General features: G+C 40.0%; 1 protein-coding gene across 6 annotated transcripts in view; it reads right to left on the bottom strand.

Moving 5' to 3' along the window:
* The window catches only part of HOOK3 (hook microtubule tethering protein 3), an 83398-nt gene that overhangs the window by 18116 nt on the left and 49696 nt on the right, over positions 1-15586 (bottom strand). For 5 of the 6 annotated variants that reach the window (XM_017822461.1, XM_017822462.1, XM_017822463.1 and 2 more), the window contains exons 11-16: positions 15199-15400; positions 12371-12481; positions 9688-9775; positions 9033-9102; positions 6019-6159; positions 3709-3796 (exon numbers count right to left, since the gene is read on the bottom strand). In XM_017822461.1, the coding sequence (XP_017677950.1) occupies positions 3709-3796; positions 6019-6159; positions 9033-9102; positions 9688-9775; positions 12371-12481; positions 15199-15400 (700 nt within the window). The remainder of the gene's footprint in view (positions 1-3708; positions 3797-6018; positions 6160-9032; positions 9103-9687; positions 9776-12370; positions 12482-15198; positions 15401-15586) is intronic. The other variant, XM_017822466.1, reaches the window with a different exon arrangement.

The raw sequence follows: 15586 nt of genomic DNA, 5'->3' as shown, positions 1-15586 counted from the left end.
TTTCCCTAATAAAAACTGAACTCAGCTTTTCTTTTGCCGTCCTTCTATTGCACTTGGGTTTAGCTTGGCACAGACACAACTACCAGTCCACATTCACTGCTGTATTTCTGCACTTGTTTGCCTCCTACCTGCACTGTTGTGGGAGTAACCCCTCTCCCACCAAAACAGATCATGTTCTCACAAGTTAGAAACTAAATAAATAACACTAATTGTGATAAATAGCACTAATTGTGATAAGTAACTAAAAGAAGCAGAACTGAGTTTACCCACAGCAATTTACCCAAAAGACAATATTAGGAAAAAGACTAAAACATAAAATGTATAATTTTACCCACCCAAAGATCCTGCATATACTTGTAGCCAGGTAGATAAATTCAAATAAATTACTCTAAAAATGGGCAAACATTACTCCTGGTTTTTTTGCAGCCTCAGTAAGCTTTAAGGACTCATACACAAATCTTCTGCTTCTACAGTGTAATTACTATAATTGTTGTTATATCATAGGAAGTTTCCTATAAAAATCCCAGTCTAAAAAAACCCAAAAAAACCCAAACAAAACCTTTACCTAATTTTGACCCAGCTTTACATTTAACTTCATTAAAATGTTTTATCTGTTCATAATAGAAACACATATCTATAACAAAACTGTAAAAATCAGCAAATGCACACTTAGTAATTTGTTTTTTCCTCCGGCTGCAGCCAAGTTCCACTTACAAAACAGCAGTACAAAATACTTATTGCAGTGTGGTTTTAGGAAACAGCTATCCAATTGCTATCTTTCTTTTGCATTAAAAAAATACTGAAAAAAAGTCTTTTTGCTGGAAATTTCTTTCATACTTAAAAAGCCAAAGAAACAGGTCTGTCCACCTTTTCAGGACAAAATTTGGTTTTGTTTTATATGTTAATGTTACAGGCTAGGCTCTGGCTTGAAGTTAAGCTGACTTAGCAGGGTAAGGGAAACTGTGGGACATCACTTCAGAAAATTGCTTGATGAAACTGGTAAGGCTGTGAGAAGATGATGAAAGTTATAAACAACACCACAAGGGATGGTCAGATTTCACAGATGTTAAGAGTAATCACAGAATTGTTTGGGTTGGTAGGGACCTTTAAAGGTCTCAGCCAAATTCCCCGCAGTAAGTGGGGACATCTTCAATGAGATCAGGTTGCTCAGAGCCCCGCCCAACCTTGAATGCTTCCATGGATGGGGCATCCACACCTTCTCCAGGCAACCAGTGTTTCACCAAACGAGCAAAGTGGCCAAACTTCACAGGTAACAGAGTTGTGGGGACCTTCTTGGCAGGTGTTGTGTCAGTAACAGCACATAAGACCAAGTTCGCATGTGTAACATTATGAGAAACATCAGGTGTGGGATGGACTTAGCAAGTGGGGCAGAAGTAACTAAAGGCAGTGTTTATATAGGAAGGGATGAGGGCAGAGAACATGAGAACAAGGATGAGAAAGGACAGTGATGGTAAGCATACAAATGATTTAGTCGAAACTGTTTGGGGTAACAGCTGAGTAGCCCCACACGACTATGGTTTCTAAAGGACAATAAATCAAACCTATTCTGACCACATGAGACATGTCTGAGTTGATTCTATAGTCCGGAAGGCTGGGGTAAGGAGGCTTTTCCCTGGTCAGCAAGGCAACAGCCAGGATGGACTAATCATTCATCCCAAGAGAACACGTCAGTGCCCATAACAGGCCCAACGGCAGCGACACCTTTTGAACAGCTGCCTTCCACTGCACTTCAATACAAAATCAAAACTGCTTCCCCGTATGGACCTTGGCACACAGCATGCTTCTCCACAATGACACTTGCCTGTGTTAGGGTAGTACTTCTACTACTTACAGGCCTAAAAATAACTTCAACTTTAAAACCAAACAAAACCTCAACAAAAACCAGACCTCATCACTCATCACACATTTTTTAATTAAACTGGAGTCTTTGGTTTTCTGGATTGAGCACATCTAAAGTCTAAGTATATAAAAATATGGATTTCTGTGCATTGTTGCAGAAAAGTAATGAAAAAACAGAGGAAACGTGCTGAAAATGATCTATCAATGAACTGTACGCCATGTGTCTCCTAACATTTTTTCTCATGTTTCTGAAGAATCCCTCTGTTTGTATCAATACCTTATGGGTAACTCAGTTAGCCCCAACTTCCATCTACTTAAGCAGCTGGGTTTAACTTCTGAGGTTTGCTTTGCTTTGTCAGGGAGACTGCATGTGGTGACCATAACGTCAGAGGTTCTTGCATCCTCAACCCTTCTCTGAGTCTACACTCACTCTTTTGCTTCTTTAGGACTAAATGAAATCCTACACACCAGACTAAGCGAAACAGGCCATGGGATTAGGGCCCATAAATCACCAGTGTTATGGTCAGACCTACACAGAGGTTGTGAGTGCAGCAACTGCACCACGAACTTGCCAGCTCTGATTTGACAAGGGCTGCCTGGCACACACAGAGGCTGTGCCGTGGTGTTGTGCTGTCAACAGAATCATTTCAGATGGCACCTACACAGGCTGCAATCAGTCCTGTAAGCGAGATGCAGACACATCCTAAATTTCTGTCCCAACCAGAGCCTCAAAAAGGGACACAATTAAAATCATAGTAAATAAAGCTGAATACAACTAGAAAAATTGACCATTTACAATAGTCAATGCCTGAGAATAATTTTTTCATATTCTAGTTCATCCTGAAAAATTTGACTTTGGCCAATAACCAAGACAAAGAACATCTCAGAATGGGCCTATTTTAAAATGCGTTCTAAAATACGCCCTAAGTTACTTAGGAAAATAATCTTATTGGAAATCAACTAGATGTTTTACATTCATATAGTTTATTCTGAAAATTAAAAGGATAAGCTAAATTAAACACACTCTTAAATGAACATAAGCAGCTAGTAGAAACTTCCATATTTTATATAAATTAGTTAAAACAAACCCACAAAAATAAAAAGCAACACATTAAAATTTGTTGCCAATTAGCAACACAATACACTGAGAGTGTGAGCATACACTGTGCATGTACAATCCAACAAATCACTGCTTTCAAGAAAGTTCTAGAGCTTCTTTTTTCAAATACAGAAGATGGTAAGCAATTTTTGAGTGGAAGACTGAAAGTTGTTTTCCACAGTAACTCAGCTGCAATATGTATTCTTACATTTAAAATAAACTTAACTCTGTATATAGAAACAGAAAATGCTGCATGATGTTGAGGGCCTAATTATTTTACTTTTTTTTTTTTTTCAGTTTTGGTCTGCCTGTTTTTTTCCATTATGAGATACATTTACATCAACAATTGCAGAGCTTCCACTGGCTGGAAAGGCCTTAATTCTCATTAAGAAAACTAAACCAAAAATAACTTCAAATACTTTATTCACGGAGAATCAACATTTCCCTAATTCCCTGTAAAACTCTCTATTCTAATTAAATAAATGCTAAGTTTTCTATTGGAACAGACACAATTATTCAAATAAAACATATTTGACACCTTCTCTACATAGGATGGTTTTCTATTCTACACAAATATCTCACATCCTATTTAGAGAAGCACAATTTAGTGATAAGACCACACGAGTAAATATGGAAAACTATCAGAAATCTGTGTGTATATTTCTTTTACATAGTTTTTTTTACAAAAAGGTCAAAGTTTCAAAAATGGTAAGTACTCGAATGTAAGTTTGATGCATATTTCTACTTACATCTTCAGCTTTTGAACCTTGATCCTGTAAAGATTTTTGTAGTTCTTCAACCTGGGACTGCACTTCTAGAAGTCTCTGATTTACCAATCTAGGAAAGAGATAACAGAAACAACATATGTTTTTCAGAAAAAACCCCAAACAACTGCAAGAGGAAGTCAGATTTTTAGTGTCCAGTGTTTTCAGATTATCTACACAACAGGTGCAATACTGTAATTTATTCACAAAAAAATTTACATAAAAATCACTAACATTCACTATTGTCATCCAGAACATTCTGATACTCTTCCAGGACAACATAAATGCATGCAGAAATCATTTCTATACACATGAAACAGGAGTTTCTAATGATCAGTTTACTGTGTGAGAGCTGCTAGCTTACTGCTTTTACACAGTTACAGAATCCTATAGACCCGTAGGTTGGAAAGGGATCTCCAGAGGTTGTCTAAATCCAGCCTCCTCCTTAAAGCAGGTGCACCTACAGCAGATTGGTGGGAACCAGTACCAGGTTTGGACACTTCTAAGGATAGAGGCCTTTGAGCTTCTCTTCTAGAGCTCAGACCTGTACTCCATATTGCGTCTGTTGCCTCTTGTCCTTCCACTTACAGTCTCTTGAGAAGAGCCTGACTCTGCCTTCTTGAGACCTTCCCATCACGCAGATGCAGACGACAGTATGATCTCCTCTAATCCACCTTTTCTTTGGCCCGGACAAACCCAGTTCTTGATTTTGTTCTCCCCCTATCACATGCTCCAGCATCCCTCACCTCAGAGGTGTTCTGCTGCACTCCTACACATCCACCTCTTTCTTCTACTGGGGAATCCAAAATTATATATTACGTCCACATGTGATATCTTAAGTACTGACGAGAGGTGAACAATCATTTTCTCAGAGTGATTGTTTGCACCTTGCTGAGGGCAGTCAAGATCATAGTCAACTGCAATGTCCCCAGATAACACATCCTACTTTGCTGCCCAGTAGAACCCCGAGGCTTTGGCAGCAGAGCTGCTCCACAGCCTACTGCTCCTAGCCAGGGACAGGGCTCCCATCAGCTCATTTCTCTGTACTGTTGAGCACCTCTGAATAACAGCTCTCCCTTTCAGGATATCAGTGGCTCCTCCCAAAGTGGTACCATCCTCAAACCTGCTGAGAGAGTAGTCCCTCTCATCAGTCAAGCTGTTTATAAAGGTGATGGACAGCACTGGTCCTGGTATTGAAGCCTGAGGAACTGGTTGCCACTTGGGTTTCATATCACTAACAATAACATATTAGACTCAGCTGTCCAACCACTGTCCAGCCAATTTTCTGATCACTTTAGTGCCCACTTCTTCAGTTTATATCTAACCATTCTAAACATAAGGATACCATGGGACACTGTGCCAAAGGCTTTACTGAAGCTAAGCTAAGTACCATCCTCTGTTCACCCTTCTTCAGATGTGCAGTCATATCATCATCAAGACAATTGGTTTAGTTACGCATGATTTGCTCTGAATAAATTCATGTTAACCTTTCCCAATTATTTTCTTGTCCCTCATGCAACTAGAAACAGATTCTGGATGGAGTTGCTTTATGAATTTCCCAGAAAGTGAGCTGTGGCTGACCAGTCTCTGTAGTTCTTCATACTCTTTTTCTTGCCCTTCTTGAAGGTGAGTGCAGCATTTACCTTTTCCCAGGCTTCACGTGCTTTACCCAATTGAAGGGGGAGACAGAGGAAGGTTAGACAGACAGCAGCCTCACATCAACAGCCAACTACTGTGGCATGCTCAGATGCACTTTCTGGTCCCATGGATATCTGTATGATTGCCTCAATCTAGCAGGGTCAGCTAGAGCAGGTTGCCTGGGAACATGTCCTGTTGAGTTTTAAATATCCCCAAGGATGGAGACAACCTCTCTAGGCAACATAATCCAGTGTTCAGCAACTCTCACAGCAAAAAAAAAAAAGTATGTTCTTACATTCAAACAAAATAAAATGTGTTTTAAGCTCTGCCCACTGCCTCTTGCTCTTTTACTGAGCATCACAGAGAAGAGTCTAGCTCTATCTCCTTTAGACTCTCCCATCAGATACTTTGGTAAGATATATTGATAAGATCCACCCTGAGCCTTCTCTTTTCCAGGCTACATAGTCTCTATCCTTCAGATTCTACTCATGAAAGACACAGCAGTCCTGTAATCACACCACTGTGGCCTTTCACAGTACTGACTCCACTAAGTCCATGTCTTTCTTGTCCTGGGGATGCCTGTATTGGACACAGTACAGTCAAAAGTATATGGCATTATTAGAAAAGTCAAGTGAAACAGAGGACAAAAATTCTTACCTGTTTTCTGTCTCCAGTTCATTCTTCCGTAAGTTTGCATCATCAAGAAGGCTCTGCAACAAGGCAATCTTTTCATTGTCAGAACCTTCTTGGTTCAATTTTAACATCTTGTTCTCATGCTGAAGGCGAATGAGTTTCTCCCTAAACACATAAAACACAATTTTGTAGAAAAAAGAATGCCAGACTCTATAACAAAGAAGACAGTTTACCACAGGTAGTATCACCTTTACAAATATCATCTTTACCTATTCAAGCAAGACAGTTTAAGACAGCTGAAGACAACAACCATGTCTCTTTAAAACCCCAAACACAAACTTAATTTAAGTAACCGTAACTGTAGAAAGCACAACACAAGGAAATCACCTGAGTACCCCTATTAGAGCTCAAGAGTACAGCTGAATAGATTTATAGGGCGAACACGAAGAAGGCAAAACTCAATACCCAAGTGTGAAGGAAGGCTGTAATCTCAGCTCACTGAACTACTGCATAAACCTGAGCAAGTAACTTCAACCCTGTTGATCTGTTTTCACAGAATCATTTGGGCTGAAAAAGACTATTAAGATCATCAAATCTAAACATAAACCCAGCACTGCCAAGTCCACCACAGAACCATGTCCCCAGGCACCACATCTACACATTTCTCAAATACCTTCAGAGATGGTGATTTAAACACTTCTCTGGGTAGGCTGTTCCAATGCTAAACAACACTTGATTCCAAATAGCCAGTCTAAATCTCCCCTGGCACAACTTGAGACCATTTCCTCTTGTCCCACCTCTTATTACCTGGGAGAAGAGACCAACCCCCGCCATGTTAAAACCTCCTTTCAGGTGGTGGTAGAGAGTGACAAGGTCACCCCTGAGCCTCCTTTTCTCCAGAATAAACACCTCCTCCCCCCTGCTCCTTGTATGATTTATACTCTAGACTCTTCACTGGCTCCATTTTCCTTTCCTGGACATGCTCTAGCACCTTAATGTCCTTATTGAAGTGAGGGGCCTAGAACTGGACACAGCACTCAAGGTGTAGCCTCAACGGTGCTGAGTACAGGGGGACAATCACTGCCCTGGTCCTGCAGGCCACACTACTGCTGATACAAGGTAGGATGCCACTGGCCTTCTTGGCACCTGAGCACACTGCTGGCTCATGTTCAGCCGTTACACAACACCCCCAAATCTACACCTGAATAACAGGATGCCATCCAGAGGGACCTGGACAAGCTCAAGAAGTGGGCCCATAGAAAACTCATAAGGTTCAACAAGGCTAAGTGCACAGTACTGCACTTGGGTCAGGGCAACTCCCAGTATCAGCACAGGCTGGGGATGAACAGATCGAGAGCAGCCCTGCTGAGAAGGACCTGGGGGTGCTGGTGGGTGAGAGGCTGGACATGACCCAGCAATGGGCACTCACAGCCCAGAAAGCCAATTGTGTCCTGGGCTGCATCAAAAGCAGTGTGACCAGCAGAGAAAGGGAGGGGATTCTGTCCTTCTAGTCTGCTCTGGTGAGATCCCACATGTAACACTGCATCCAGCTCTGGGGTGCTCAGTACAGGACCAGTTGAAGTGAGTGCAGAGGAGGCCACTGAGTTGATCACAGGGATGGAATACCTCTCCTATGAGGAAAGGCTGAGAGAGTTGGGGTTGTTCAAGCCAAGGAAGATCCAGGGATATCTCAGAGAACCCTTCCAGTACCTGCAGCAAGTCTACAAGTGAGCTGGAAAGGGAATTTTACAAGGACATGGAGTGAAAAGACAAGGGGGAATGGTTTCAAAGTAAAAAATATTTGGATTAGATATGAGAAAAAAAATTCTTTTGAAGGTGGTGAGCGTTTTGAGGCACTGGCACAGGTTGCCCTCAGAAGCTGTGAATGCCCCAATGATTCTGTGAAAACAGAACAACAGGGTTCCCGGCTTATCTCTGGTGAGCCTGGTTTTATCCATTTCCCCTTTAAATCTAGTTTAAAGCTTTTTCAATGAGCCTTGACAACTCCTTGTGTCACTTTAATTTGCTGATTACCACAGGTAATCTGATAGGCCACAGACTGAACTGCCTCAGGAAATACTCCCATTTGGTCTGCAGGTCTTCTCTAGGGGACCAAGAAAGGTGCCATGTTCTGTCACCATGGGGGGGTCAAGAGAGCACTATAGCTACTTCTGTAGAGGGCTGCTTTGTGCAGTCTTCCCCATTCATCAGCAGAAGCAAAAACCTGGACCTCCAGATCAGGAAGTTTCAGACATACAGCAGTCACTGCTACTGTCCATCTCTAACAGGCATGGAAGCCACCTTCCTGCTGGAAACAGTGTACATGGAAACATGTATGCTTAGAGAAAATCCAGGAATTTTGTAGCCCACAGGAATCATCAAAGTCGAACTCCTGGCCCTGCTCAGAACCATCCCCAAGAACCACACCATGCCAACTGAGCCTCATCTTCTTGAACTCTGTCAGGCTTGATGCTGTGACCACTCCCCTGGGAAGCCTGTTCAGTGCCCAACCGCCCTCTGGGGGAAGAATCTTTTCCTAATATCCAATCTAAACCTCCCCTGACACAACTTCAGGTCATTCCCTCAGGTTCTGTCACTGGTAACCCCAGCGAAGAGATCAATGTCTGCCCCTCCTCTTCCCCTCACTAGGAAGATGAAGATCACCATGAGGTCTCCCCTCAGAGTTCACAAGACCACCATGAGGTCTTCTCCAGGCTGAACAGACCAAGTGACTTCAGCTGTTCCTCATACGGTTTCCCCTCCAGTCCCTTCACCATCCTCATGGCCCTCCTCTGGATACTCTATAATAGCTTTATGTGCTTCTTATATTGCAGTGCCCCAAACTGCCACAATATGCAGGCTGGGGCCACCCCAGGCCAGAGCAGAGCGGGACAATCCCCTCCCTCACCCGGCTGATGCTTTGCCTGATGCCCCCAGGACAGGGTTGGCCCTCCTGGCTACCAGGGCACTGCTGACTCAGACTCAACTTGCCATAGACCACTGTAAAGGTTAGTAAAACAAAGCACATATTAGCTTACTTTATTTCAGGAGTAATGATTTCTGCTGCTAAACTGTCGGAAGGCTCTTGTCTTCCCAGAGGCATCAATCCTGAGTAAGGAAAAGTCAAAAATTTTGCAAGCACACCACTTACTTTCTTCACATGAAAAGAAGTAAACACTGTTTAAGAAATTTACAGTTTTAGACTACTGCTAGACAATGTAAAATGACACAAAGGCTACAGTAAGACAGACAGGCAAGCACCATTTCATTTGGAGATTAATAATTACTTCAGACTTCATCCATTCTGAAGAAATTATTTTGCAATTTCTTTTCTGCTCATTAGCTTATCTAAGAACTACAAAGCTATGAAACATTACAGATAGAAATGAACCATAACACATGAAACATCATGAAAAAATATGTCTCTAAAGAAAATTATGTAACTACACAGAAATCAGATATACATTATAAAAATATCACACCAGGGAAGAGAGTAAAATTTCTGATTGACTGAAGTAATATGCGAAGTCTTTGCTTGGTCAGGAAGTTATGAATAGTTGAAGCAGTTTTTCACTTCTGATTTTAGAGGAGCTTAAACTTATTGTGCGCTAAACAAAAGCACAATCAATACTCTCCAGAGAGGTCCTGTAAACTTTAGAAAAGAGGCATTTAATCTCCTTATTTGTCTTTTACCTGTAGTGGTGAGTTGACCCTCCTGAGCTTGTACACATCTAAGCTCTTCAATAGTTTCTTTCAAGGAATCCCTTTCTGTTCTTAATCTCTGAATAATCAGAAAGAGAACAATGGGAAAGAGAACAATTGGAAAGAGAACAAATAACAAACATCAGTCTTGGCACTACACACCCATCTTTAACAGTATACAGGTCACCAAAAGGCATAGACTTCAACACTTCAGAAAGAATTTAATGCAATTCTAGATTATTTTGAAATTAAGGTATCTCAGTCTATTTCACAATACAATAAATTTAAGTATTATATATTCCACATGGCCAGTGGTGTTTTTTTGAAGAAGAGTTGCTGATCTTAAGAGGCTAGAAAAAACAGGGTATAAGCTTACAAAATTGAGATAATTAGACATGCAAAGTTACAGTATGGGTAGTAAATTGCATCCACTGTGGTCAGTCAGACATTTTCCTTTTCCTTTCATTGGGGCTGATTCCAAGGCAAAGGGAAGGGAATTAAGAGAACACAGAATTTTCCCTCACCATGTATCCAAGGTTTACACAGGAGCGAAATAAAGAGCAGGCGAGTGCACAGTCAACATAAACAAACTGCTTTAACTCCATTTTGCTTTTCTTTTACCAGTGAAAGTGTGAGCAGCATTTCCATATCCCATTCCACCTGTGTATCAGCTGGCCTTGCCACTCATCAGAATCTTGGCCATAAAAGAAAACTAGTTGCTTAAGACTCGGTCCAAAGAGAACTGAAGAACAGGACTGGACCACCTTGGGATCCAGAGAGATTCGTTATTTAGTAGCATCAGGCAAATACTCTCTCAGTTTGGCACAAGTCGCCTTCTGGCAAAAAAAATGAGAATCTACAGATAGCACCAAGTCTTTGTGCAGAATGTTGCCAAGAGTCAAAAACGAAAGAAGAAAATGGCAACTCTGTAATGATCCAAGCTGCAGTTTGCTCCAAAATTAGATACGTTCAGTATTACTAAATGGTCCAGGACAGATCTTGGCTCTGTGTAGGTATGAAGTTGTGTTAGCTGAGAGGTCCTTGCATTTCATTCTATTAGCAGTTGATTATCAAATGCCAGAATATTGTAATGGCTAGAAAAAGCTCAAGGGGTTCATTTAGACAAGCAACTCATCAAATTATCTTAGTACTTATCACATAACACACCACAGAGGTAAAGTTCCAAGCTACATAGCTGAAGATATCAAACACACTACCATGCTTTGCCAGAACATAAAGAAAAGGATAAAATCAATTTCAGTAACTGCATCCAAAATATAACTAACAAGATAGCACTACATAGCTTATGACCTGTGGTGGGCTACCTTACTGATAAGTATTGTGACAAGAGGGAACAGAAAGAGTAGGTAACTGACAGTGAGTGAATCACTACATCCATATGATGAGAGACTTCTAGCTGTAATCTATTTCTCACAGGCATCCAAAAGAATATACTTAAAAACAGCCCAAAAAAATACTATTTGTCAGGGGGTAAAATGGAAAACTGTATGACAATGGCCTGCAATTCAGATCCTTTGTGCAAGATGAAATGGTCCACTAAGCAATGGATAAGCCACAGAGACAACTTTACCACTGTCAAACAAAAGCACTGGGGAAAAAAAACACCCCAATTTAAAAATAAAGAGCAGGAAAGAAAGCCAAAGCGCAGTACAAATACAATTACTACAAGCATTTCAGCCTGAAATGAAAGGCAGATTGAAGTGATCTGAAGGTCAAGTGTCCAAAAATTTAATAAAAAATAGAAATCAATGACCTATGAACATAAAATAACTGAAAACTTTCAGTTGAAATGATATTCAGGTGCAGGGCCTGGAAATTTCAGAAAGAACTGGACATGAAATATGACTATTGAGGAAAAAGCCTACAGAGCTTCTGACAGCTGTATTGATGGACTGATAATTACAACATGTCTAAGAAACTGCTAACTCAAAGTGCTGACCTTGGTTTGAGGTAGTCTGAGGCACCTGCACATACATTCCCAAGAAACAAGCCAAAGTAAACTGGTAAGAAACAACAGTGTGCAAGAGAAGTTTGAAGGATCAGTATTGGCAAAAGAGAGCAATCAATTGCAGAATCACTAGCAGCAAATGACACCAGTGGAAGGGGACAGGTTAGTATCTACCCTGTGTGTTCCATGTTGGCAGTGTAAGATAGATCAACAAGGAGTTGTCATAAAAGGTGAGATCGCCACAAAGGACACTTCCCTCTACACAACTACTAAGCCTCTTGCTACAGTAATCATGACTCCCCAAAGAGAAGTGCACTGATGGTACCTCGAAGAACGCCTTAGAAAAAAAAAATGCAACAGGAGTTTAGTTCTAAGATGATACCATAGAAACCCTACTGTAGACAGTTTTTCAGAATACATGAAAATTACCCTGGGTATTTATTAACCTTCTCATGGTAAATAGTAAACAACTTCAGATGCCAAATAAGAATGCTCTTCCTCTTAAAAATGGGTTGCATATGTTTTTGTACAGTCACTTTATTCCATGCTGTACAACTCTTAGGTTTAAAAAGTATCTTGTACATTAGAAAATTTTAGCTGAAAAAAGACTTCCTGATTTAAAAAGATTACTAACTCTAATTACCATATCTCTGTGTTACAAAGTTGCTATCATTACTAACAAAAAAATAACACCTTGGCACTTACATCTTTTTCTTTTTGGAGGCTGTCTACTTTTTCTTTCAGTCGTTTGCATTCATAATCTAATTTATCAGCTTTCTTGGACTCTTCAGATAACCTGTTTTGTAGTTCAACTGCCTGTGAGAACAAGAATCAATAATGTGTCTGCAAATATTAAAACAAAATACAAAAGACAAAGTAGCCCGTTACCATGCACCATGAGTCATGTTGTAAACAAGTGAAATTACTACCTACAGGACACACTAAAACTTCTTTCATAAGTTGTTCTGTGTTTCAGCAAAATAAACAGCATTCAAATATTAGGTCTTAGTACAAGCAAAAGACACAAAAACTAGTGAAGTATTTTCAGTACATCTAAAACAAGAATTTAAGCTCAAGCAAGTTTTACAGAAAAAAAGCTATGTAATTCTAGGGATCAAAGAGCTTAGGAAAAGCAGAAAAATCTCCCTGCATTCTGAGAAGCCTAGTAAGAAGAAAAAACTCTGAAGAAAGCAAATTACCTACACCTACCAGTTCATGGAGACAAGTAACATTTCTTAACCTGAGATTTCCTAATAATTTCTAATCCGTTAATATAAAGATTTGGTCACAGGCTTATAAAGAGTTTTCCTTATTTCGGGGAGAAACACTGCTAACAAAGCCGCATGTATGCTTTCAACTACAGATCAGTAAAGAGCTTTTAAAATTAAGTGAGCAGAAACATGGAAGCTCAGCACAGTAGGAGGCAAATCAGTGAAATCTTGCCTTTTCAAAACTCTCAGCCTTTACTAGCAAAGATTCATTCCCAGAACATTAGTAAAGCTCATAACGCAGAGAGCACTGAAGCAAGTAAGGTCAATAAAAACTGAACTGCAAACACAAAAGGTCAATGAAGACTCAGATAAAGACATACAGCTTCTTCTGAAGGAATTTATAAGAAGGCTTTTTCATGGCTTTCAGATTAGACAGGAAGAGATTAACTTAAATTGTGAAGCGCTACTTACATTAAGACTAGCCAGTTTTTCTTACTGCCTTTTATTTTCAATGTGTACAGCTACAGCAAAATATCTACAAGGCCTGAAATATGCATGGTCTTAAGTCTTAGAGAAGGAATTTGCTGCTGTTGTTCTTACATTAAAGGCCGTGAAAATAGCACAGGCCTGCATTTTCTGACATTAAAAAAATAAAATATTAGATATGAAAATATTTAGTTTCTCGGATGTGACATCCATCACTGGGGCTATCACAATAAATGCAGGTATAAAAAAAATACACAGGCCTTCACACCTGTGATTGTGTCCCCGCTTGCAAAAGATGTAAATTTTCACCTCAAATTGAAAAAAATGCATTAATGTTTGTAGTCACTCAAGCTATGGTAATGGCATGCAGAAAAACACAGCAGGAAATAAATTGTATAATTGTCTTGAATTAGGACTTGTGAGGGTATAGAAAGATACACAGTTTCATGGTAATGCATAAGATTAAAAAAAATAAAAATGAACTGCCATCACATTTACTAAGCATTATCTCAGTGCGGAATGAGTAAAGCAGGAATTTTGCAACAAAGAAAAGCAAGACATACTGTTAAAAATATATCAGAATGCACATGCACAAAGGGGCTGAATTAAATTACGAAAGAATTATCCTGGAATCTTCACATTTCAATTCTTAATGCTGCAATAAAGTTTCTTAGAAAAGGCTTCTGCTGTGTGCAGTGGAGATGCCATTTCCTTGCAAATTACTACAGGAGTTTGAATCAAGCACTTACATCTGCATAGCACAATGCTTCCAAATCAAAGAAAAAAATCCTCTGATGGCATTCTCATGAGTGGGGTTGGATACTTCATACATAGGACATGTTCCACTACAGGAATTGTCTGTTATTTCATATTTTTTTCTTGTCCAAGTTCTTTTTTTCTGGTGAAAACATTTGGGCTGTATTTACAACTAGGCCAAGGAGGCTGAAACTAGTTGTCTTAATAAATGAGATGGCCAAGTGTAGGGAAAAAGAGCTATTAAGTCTTAGGGAAACACATTGCTCCTGGGCTTGCAATGTTGTTAGTGCTTTTTTCTGTGTTTTATTCTACTGTAAGGTGACAAACAGGGACCCTGTGCTGTGACCATTCAATCAGGCAGAAACACAGAGCAGGCACTAATACTTTAATGAGCCATGCTCTGCCTGGCCCTGTAGCAAGAATGCCAGTATGATGTCATGTCCCTGTAGCATAGAAGCAGAGAGAAGATTAAAGCACATCGTCCACCTTTACAGAAACAGCATCACATGGCACTTTGATAAGCAGGAGGATAAGCAGATGCCTTTCACTCAGAGAGTGTGCTGGTGACACATTTTGTACTCTGCTGAGTGCATATAAACAACAGGGACGACATGCGTCCTTCTCTCTTCTTATCTGGAAAAATTCAGAAGTATCAGAGACTAGAACCTTAAAAAGGAGAGGTTACTTAACCGGAGGAATAATCTACCTCAGCTGTGGCGCATTCCTCACTTCTGGAAAATTTTAAGCGAAAGGCAGATAACTTTCTCTGAAAGAAGAGGCTCAAATTCAAGCCCTGCTATTGAATATGAATTGGGAATAATTTAGGAAAGAACCCCTAACTTCTGTTGATTTTTTAAATGTAAGAACTACTGCTTATTGGCAAACTAATATAAACCTGTAATAACGACAAGAATTGCAGGAAGGGAGGACAAAGGTAGTACTTACAAAACACAGAAATCTTCTAAACAGAAGGAGTTGGGTTTTTATAGTTTCTTTTTTACTTTGAGGTATTAACCATATTAGGAAGAGAAAGTGGTGAACAATAGAGAGTACTGTTGCATTGATGGTGCTTGTCCTCACCTGTCTCTTGTATGTTTCCAGCTGACTGCGTGCTGCATTGGCCTTCCTTAATTCTTCCTCCAGGCTCACAGTATTTTGCATGTACATTGTATTCTTCTCTTCTAAAAGCTTCACTTGACGCCGCAAATCACCCAGATCTTCCAATTTCTTTTTGTATGACTCTACCTGGCTTTCTAACTTGGCTACTTTATCAGAAGAATGCCTGAAGGGATAGATTTGTATTGAATTTGAACTCAGAAAACAAACAAAACTAACAAAGTTAAATGCTTCCTCACTATTTTGCCTTAATGCAGAAGACATTCTCAGACATCAGGAGGAGAACAATAAAGCAATCATATTCTCTTATTACTAATGTTTTCACTTTTAAATTACTTGCTTTCCTCCCATA

This window comes from Lepidothrix coronata, unplaced genomic scaffold (assembly GCF_001604755.1).
Source record: "Lepidothrix coronata isolate B3197 unplaced genomic scaffold, Lepidothrix_coronata-1.0 Scaffold98, whole genome shotgun sequence".
Taxonomy (NCBI): Eukaryota; Metazoa; Chordata; class Aves; order Passeriformes; family Pipridae; genus Lepidothrix; species Lepidothrix coronata.
The sequence above is the reverse complement of the archived record's forward strand: the minus strand, read 5'-3'. Positions and strand labels throughout refer to the sequence as shown.